This window comes from Dendrobates tinctorius, unplaced genomic scaffold (assembly GCF_039654945.1).
Source record: "Dendrobates tinctorius isolate UK_male_01 unplaced genomic scaffold, ASM3965494v1 ptg000161l, whole genome shotgun sequence".
In the NCBI taxonomy this organism is placed as follows: Eukaryota; Metazoa; Chordata; class Amphibia; order Anura; family Dendrobatidae; genus Dendrobates; species Dendrobates tinctorius.
The window spans coordinates 3242660-3250834 of NW_027361828.1; the positions used below are offsets into that span (position 1 = coordinate 3242660).

Here is an 8175-nt window from a genome sequence, read left to right on the forward strand (position 1 = left end):
GAGTATGCCTTTGGATTCCTGGTATCTAAATGGCACATTTTGGGAACACCTATTAGTAGTATTGAGCATTCCGATACCGCAAGTATCGGGTATCGGCCGATATTAGCTGTATCGGAATTCCGATACTTAGTTCCGATACTTTTTTCATATCGAATACCGGAATCGGAAGTTCCCATAATGCTAGGAGCCCGCTCGATTTGATTCAGCCAATGGGGATCCTCAGAAGTGTGGGCACATCCTGTTAGGCATGTAGGCATGTTAACTACTGGCATGGCTGTGATTGGCTGCTGAAATGATGTCATGATGCACTATAAAAACCGCAGCAGCTGCCATTTTGGGTTCACTCTGCTGTGAATTCAGTTAGGGACAGGCTGCTGTTGAAGACTGTGAGGGACAGTTAGAAATAGCGATCATCAAACATATCTATTGCTCTACCCAGGCTACATAATCCACCACTGTAGCATTTTTTTAGCTCAGCAGAGCTGTTTTAATAGCTGTCTGCAAGGGCTGTGTGAGTGCAGACCCACGCTGTGTAGTGTGTCCTGCAGGCACGTCTGCTTGTAGGCCGCCCAGCATGTGTCTCTGCCTCATACACATTTTTCTTTTATTGCTGCTTTTTTTTTCTCCTGTATAGTGTGCTTCCATACGTATCCATATACGTTGGTTGCAAACACTAAAGGAGTGGACAGTGGAGCCTTTCAGCAGCCTTTCAGTGCTATAGCCCATTTCTCTGCACTGTTTTTGGCTGTCTGATAGGTCTCTCTGTGTGTGAGTGCAGCTCACGTTGCAATGTGTTCTTTTGCAGCTAATTTGTCCAGATTTTTGCTCCTATATTAGTGTGTTTCCATCTGCATCCATTGTCATTGGTTGGTTCCAAACACTATATAAGATTAGATAGAGGAGCCTTTTTCTGGCTTGTGCCCTTCAGGGCCAGCCAGACTAGTATCACCCTATTTTTTGGAGCCTCATCAATTGCATTGTAGGTTAGCTTTCTGCATTGTAATCGCTCCAAAAAGTTTGTGATACGATAGCTTTCAAACTTTGGTCACATCCTTTTATTTTACCCCCCCCCAAAAAAAAAAGGAAATAAAGTTCACCAAACACTCCACTTTAGAGTTGTGTAGGCCACATTAGATCATATTAAAGTGTAGTACACACACTCTTAGCAAAATTAGTGTTTCTTATACTGGTTAGCAGGTGTTCAGCAATAAGAACACTAAGCCCTCCCTCTTTTACTTTTCTGCCTATCTTTATCAGTCTACCAAGATGAAGAAGGCAGGGAGTAAGGCACGTGGTCGTGGCCGTGAAGTTTCAGCAGGGAGAGGACGGGGGGATTCAGCAGGGAGAGGACGTGGGGAATCGGTGTCTGCTGCGGCCACCAGTGACCCGGCATCCCCCACTTTTACCAGGCAACAGTCCTTCATGCGCAGCTTTGTAGGACCTCGTCGTACCCCACTGCTGTGTGACGAACAAATTGAAGCCGTTGTCGGATGGATGGCAGTTAACGCATCCACTTCAATGACTTCCGCATCCTCTCAGGGCCAGAGCACTGAAGTGCAACCATCTGTCTCTTCACCACCTGCCAAATTGCCCAGGCAGTCTGAGAGCCCTGGACAGGAGCCATCTCAATCTTTACTTCTGTTCTCAGAATCTGTTGGCTTGGAAAGAGGTGGCCAGCCAAGCAGCATTCTAGAGCGTGAAGAAGAGGGAGTATGCAGTGATGCGCAACTGCTTTGTCCCTCTGAATCTGAAGAGGCGGGTGGGCCAGTGCCTATTGCCAGCACACCTCAGTACTCATCTGATGATGATGAGACTCAGTTGCCAATTTCTGGTGCGTACGGTGCTGGCAAGACAACCCAGGACCAGCCGGTGCTTGAAGAGGGGAGTGGAGATGATGATTGTCATGATTTGCAGTCTTGCCCTGTCCTGTATTTTGTATAATATGTCATTTAACTTTCCTCTGGTTCATTTGCTGTAAATTAACCATGTCTCCTTCCCCCAATACTTGCAATGTCTTGTGATGTACCTGGACCATAATCTAATTTAGGCTTGTGTCAACAGCTAGTGGAACTTTGGCTATTGTTTTCCTAAGCAGAAGATAACCTACAATATACATCCTGTAGACTAAGTGGAGCCCTTACATTTCTAGAATCTTCTGATGGACCAAACCATTGAATAGTAGGTGTGACCCCTACCCCCCTTCAGATGGACTGATCCCAGGAGCCCTGACAATACATTCTTGCTTTAAGATCAGATGTGAGTTGGATGCTAAAAGAGTAGGACGAGGCTGTCTGAGGAAGCTTCGGCCTCTGTGTGATCGTGGTGGATTTCTGGGACTCTTAAAGGACTATGGTTTTGTGATCTGGCACAAGGATTGTCGGGAAGTGCCCCCGAATCAGTTTCCTGTGGACTTATTTTGGGACTCTGCAAATTACCTTCGTGTTGTTCCTGTTTTTTGGTCAATAAATCTGTTGGATTATTCCCAGGCCTGTTGTCCCTCCTTGCTCTGGAGAATACTCCCGTCACAAACTGGTGGCAGCAGTGGGATCAGAGCAGAAGGAATGGAGGACAACGGCCCATCAACATCTGGAACCAGCACCGCAGAGTACAAGAACTGGACTGCGGTGAACCTACAAACAAAGGCCCGTGAACTGGGAGTCAGCTACAAGGGACTCTCCAAGGAGCAGCTGATTGAGGCTTTGGAAGCAGTTCACCTGCAAGATGATGCTGAGGAAGGATCCTCACAGCAAAGAGAGGAAAGGCGGCAGTCGGAGGTAAATACCCAAAAAAGTCAGTGGGTTGTGTGGTACGAGGAGGAGATGGCCTTGCTGGGAGAAGAGGCTACCATAGAAGATAAGAGGGAGGTCATGCGCACAGCCAAGGAGAGGCAGCGCAGGATGGAGGAGAGGGCAATGCTGGAGAGGGAGATCACTTTGGAGGCAGCGAGAAGCTCCAGACAGACTGTACCCACAGCATCCCCCATGAGGGAACTCCCCAGAGTGTCCCGCAAAGACTTCAAGCCGTTTAATGAGGCTTCCGGTGACATTGAGGGCTTCTTCCTGGACTTTGAGCATCAGTGTCGATTAATGGAAGTCCCGGAAAGGGAGCGCGTCCGACATCTTGTGGGGCTCTTAGAGGGTGGAGCTGCCGCAGCCTATAGAGCTATGGACCCTCGGTTGAACTGTGAGTATGCGGAGATTAAACAGACTATTCTAGAACATTATGCTGTAACCCCAGACACTTACAGGACTCAGTTCCGTACTTTAGCCTGTGATGAGGAAGTGTCCTTCAAGATGTATGCTCACAAACTCAAACATATATGTCATCGCTGGCTGGAGGCAGAGGAGGCAATAACCTGGGAAACGTTCCTGCAGGTCATCCTAAAAGAGCAGTTTTATTTTAAGTGCCCCGCTGAGATCCGGGAATGGGTGCGTGAAAGGAGACCAGCAACAGTGGAGGAAGCTGCAGCTCTAGCTGATGAGGCTCTCACCATCAAGCCTCAGTGGAAAAAATTACTACTCAGGGAGAAAAACACTACCAGCCCCCCAACGCTGGCGGCCCCTGGTCCTTCTGCCTCCAATATTCACCATCCCACTAGACCATCAACTCATGGTGACCTTCGTGTGACTGTGCCTCGCATTACTCCTGCTCCACCTTTGGGACTACGACGTGGAGGAAGAATCCCAGAGCGCAGATGCTATGGATGTGGGCAGCCCGGGCATATGCAATTCCAATGTCCAGGTGTACGGAGGCAGAACACCTACAGACCGCCTTTGCCTGTTCATTATCTACAGACCCCCTCACCTGGAGAAGAGATGGATTCAGTGCCTGATGACTTGCCAAGTGACTCTGATATCCTGGCTTCCCTACCAGGAGTCTATGGGGTGCGAGCCCCAGCCACCTGTTCCTCTGATCTTCAGCACAAACATCTACAGGAGGTCGTGCTGGATGGTCAAAAAGTTGTTGGCTTCCGTGACACTGGGGCTTTTCTCACCATAGCCGATCCCCGAGTAATTCAACCAGAAGCAATTCAAAAGGGACCAGGAATTGCCATTGAATTGGCTGGAGGTACCCAGAGATATATTCCAAGAGCGAGTGTGACCCTGGATTATGGCTTTGGGGCCAAACAATGCATGGTCGGTGTGATGAGCGGCCTCCCTGCAGACGTTCTTCTAGGAAATGATGTGGGGAATCTTCATTGCCACTTTGTCGGTGCGGTAACCCGAAGTCAAGCCAAGAGAGCAGCAAATGTGGACGTGTACAACCCATCCATGGAAATGAGGCCACCAGAACTGCCGTCACAGCCGGTGAGTGATTCTTCTTGTGGGGATAATATGAATGTTACCTGGGATAAAGTTCAGTTTAGACAAGAAGTGGAGACTGACCCCACCCTAGCTAGTTTTAGAGCTCGAGCTGAAATAGGGCAGCTAGGGGAGAATGGAGAAAGAATTATCAGAGAAAATGGACTTCTGTATCGGGTTACCAATGCCGACTCCCTAGATAAGCCCTGGACTTATAGCAAACAGCTGATTGTTCCTCAGAAATACAGAATTCCCCTATTACACCTTGCTCATGATATTCCTACTGCTGGCCATCAAGGCAAAACCCGCACCGAGAGGCGATTGACTCAATCTTTCTATTGGCCTGGGATTTCCCAAGCAGTGGCGCATTTCTGCCGAACTTGCGACATATGTCAGCGTAGAGGGCGACCCGGAGATCACCCAAAGGCACCCCTGCAACCGCTCCCTATAATAGAAGAACCCTTTCAAAGAGTAGCTGTTGATATCATTGGACCTCTGGCTAAACCAAGTAAATCTGGAAAGCAGTACATTCTCACTGTTGTGGACTATGCCACCCGATATCCAGAAGCGGTGGCCTTGTCAAGTATTTCTGCAGCCAAGGTGGCCGAGGCCCTGTTTACCATTTTCACCAGAGTAGGATTTCCCAGTGAGATCTTGTCGGACCAAGGCTCCCAGTTCATGTCAGAGCTGGTCCAGTGTCTGTGGCGCACCTGTGGAGTACGAGCGATCCGCACGACCCCGTATCATCCCCAAACAAATGGACTTTGTGAACGATTTAATGGCACTCTGAAGAATATGCTGAGGGCCTTCACTGACAGAGATTCAAACTGGGAGAAGTACCTACCCCATCTCTTGTTTGCCTATCGGGAAGTTCCCCAGGAGTCCACTGGGTTCTCCCCCTTTGAACTACTCTTTGGAAGAAAGGTCCGAGGACCCTTAACCCTGCTCAAGGAATACTGGGAGGGGCAAGTTGAAGATACAGGGGCCCCTGTTGTCCCTTATGTCCTAAAGCTGCGAGAAACCCTGGCCCAACTTGCTAGTTTTGCCCAGAGTCATGTGCGGATGGCTCAAACCAGACAGAAGACATGGTATGACCGTAAAGCACGCTACCGGGAGTTTGTAGAAGGACAACAGGTCTTAATGATTGTTCCCCATCGGCAGAATAAACTGCAGACAACATGGGAGGGTCCCTTCCGGGTTCTCAGAAAACTGAATGACACCAATTACCTTCTTGCTTTAGATGATCAGGGGCTAAGACAAAAGACTGTCCATGTGAATATGATTAAGGAGTACCATGACCGGACCCTTCCAATGATAGCAAGCTGTCGGCTAGCTTCAGAGGACGGTCAAGAGGATGAGGACTCCCTACCTTATCTTGTGGAAGCAGCGAGAGCCCCATCCACTGTGGAACAGGTTCCTCTGGGAGATCACCTGGATTCCTTACAGAAAAACCAGATGCTGGGAGTGCTTCAACAGAGACGTGCTGCTTTCTCATCCCAACCAGGTCGAACCACCGTCACCCAACATCATGTGGACACTCAGGGCATCCGTCCCATACAACAGGCTCCTTACCGGGTACCTGAATCAGTTCGAAACACCATGCAGCACGAACTGGAGGAGATGCTACAGCTTGGGGTAATCCAGTCCTCCCATAGCCCTTGGGCCTCTCCTGTGGTGTTAGTACCCAAGAAGGATGGGAGTACTCGATTTTGTGTGGACTATCGACGACTAAACGACCATACCGTCAGTGATCCTTACCCAATGCCTCGTATTGACGAACTTCTAGACCGACTGGCTGGATCCCGATATGTCACTATCTTTGATCTCATTAAGGGATACTGGCAAATCCCTCTGACGGAGGAGGGGAGAGAACGGTCCGCTTTTATAACCCCCTTTGGTCTGTATGAATTCCTAAATATGCCCTTTGGAATGAAGAATGCCCCGGCCACCTTCCAGAGAATGGTGGACCAGATCCTCCGGGGATGTGGTGACTTTGCTTGTGCCTACTTGGATGATATCGCTATCTTCAGCCAGACGTGGGAGGAACATCTGAACCAAGTAGCCGTTATTCTTGACCTGCTTCTTGCAGCAGGCCTAACCATTCGACCAGATAAATGCCAATTGGGGATGGGTGAAGTCCAGTACCTAGGGCATAGAGTAGGAGGAGGGAAGCTCCGTCCCGAACCTGCCAAAATCCAGGCTATTAGAGACTGGCCTGTACCCCAAACTAAGAAACAAGTTATGGCTTTTTTGGGCACTGCCAGTTATTACCGAAAATTTGTTTCTCATTTCAGCACTGTGGCCAAGCCTCTTACCGACCTGACCAAGAAAACGATGCCCCGGCTGGTGATCTGGACTCCAGCCTGTGATGAGGCTTTTAACCAGCTGAAGGACGCTCTGGTCTGTGACCCTGTTCTGGCTGCTCCAGACTACAAGAGGAGATTCATTGTGCAGACGGACGCCTCTGCTTATGGACTGGGAGCTGTCCTCAGCCAGGTGAATGCAGCTGGGGACGAGCACCCCATTGCCTACCTCAGCCGGAAACTGCTGGACCGAGAAGTGGCCTATGCAACTGTTGAAAAAGAATGTCTGGCTGTAGTGTGGGCCCTTAGGAAACTAAGGCCGTATCTGTATGGACGAGAATTCACTGTGGTTACTGATCACAATCCCCTCACCTGGCTGAACAGAGTCGCTGGGGACAATGGACGCTTACTACGATGGAGCCTGGCACTGCAGCCCTATAACTTTACCATACAGTATAGAAGAGGCAGCCAACACCAAAATGCAGATGGACTGTCCAGGCAAGAGGAGCCCTGAGTCCTGTCAGCCATGCCTGTGTGTACTTAACCAGTGACCTGTAGAGGTCCCTAGTACGTACACAAATTGGGAGGGGAAGGGATTGTCATGATTTGCAGTCTTGCCCTGTCCTGTATTTTGTATAATATGTCATTTAACTTTCCTCTGGTTCATTTGCTGTAAATTAACCATGTCTCCTTCCCCCAATACTTGCAATGTCTTGTGATGTACCTGGACCATAATCTAATTTAGGCTTGTGTCAACAGCTAGTGGAACTTTGGCTATTGTTTTCCTAAGCAGAAGATAACCTACAATACACATCCTGTAGACTAAGTGGAGCCCTTACATTTCTAGAATCTTCTGATGGACCAAACCATTGAATAGTAGGTGTGACCCCTACCCCCCTTCAGATGGACTGATCCCAGGAGCCCTGACAATACATTCTTGCTTTAAGATCAGATGTGAGTTGGATGCTAAAAGAGTAGGACGAGGCTGTCTGAGGAAGCTTCGGCCTCTGTGTGATCGTGGTGGATTTCTGGGACTCTTAAAGGACTATGGTTTTGTGATCTGGCACAAGGATTGTCGGGAAGTGCCCCCGAATCAGTTTCCTGTGGACTTATTTTGGGACTCTGCAAATTACCTTCGTGTTGTTCCTGTTTTTTGGTCAATAAATCTGTTGGATTATTCCCAGGCCTGTTGTCCCTCCTTGCTCTGGAGAATACTCCCGTCACAATGAGGTCCTTGACCCATCATGGCGCCAGCCACAGGAAGGTGGTGGGAGCAGCTCTGAGGAAGAGATTCCCCGAACGGCCAAAAGAGGAGGGAGAGGGCGGGGGCAGACTTGGTTGCCTGTAGCCTCCACTTTGGCACCTGTGAGGAGCAATCCTCTTCCAAAACACAAAACGGGCGCTCCCAGGACTTGCAGTGCGTGGTCTTTTTTTGACACAGTTGCAGATGACATTTGCTTTGTCAAATGCAAGCTGTGTTATCAGAAAGTTAAACGAGGGAAAAATGTGAGCAACCTCAATACCACAAATATGTGGAAACATGTGCGTACCAAGCACGAGGTGGAGTTACA

At 49.1% G+C, this 8175-nt stretch overlaps 1 protein-coding gene across 1 annotated transcript; it reads left to right on the top strand.

Annotated features, from left to right (window-relative positions):
- The first annotated feature begins 1948 nt into the window (after window positions 1-1948).
- LOC141052527 (uncharacterized) lies at window positions 1949-7783 on the top strand. Its single transcript, XM_073549781.1, has 2 exons — window positions 1949-4307; window positions 6596-7783. Exons 1-2 carry the CDS (start codon window positions 2562-2564, stop codon window positions 6668-6670), a joined length of 1821 nt encoding a protein of 606 aa, XP_073405882.1. The 5' UTR covers window positions 1949-2561; the 3' UTR covers window positions 6671-7783.
- The last annotated feature ends 392 nt before the right edge of the window (window positions 7784-8175 follow it).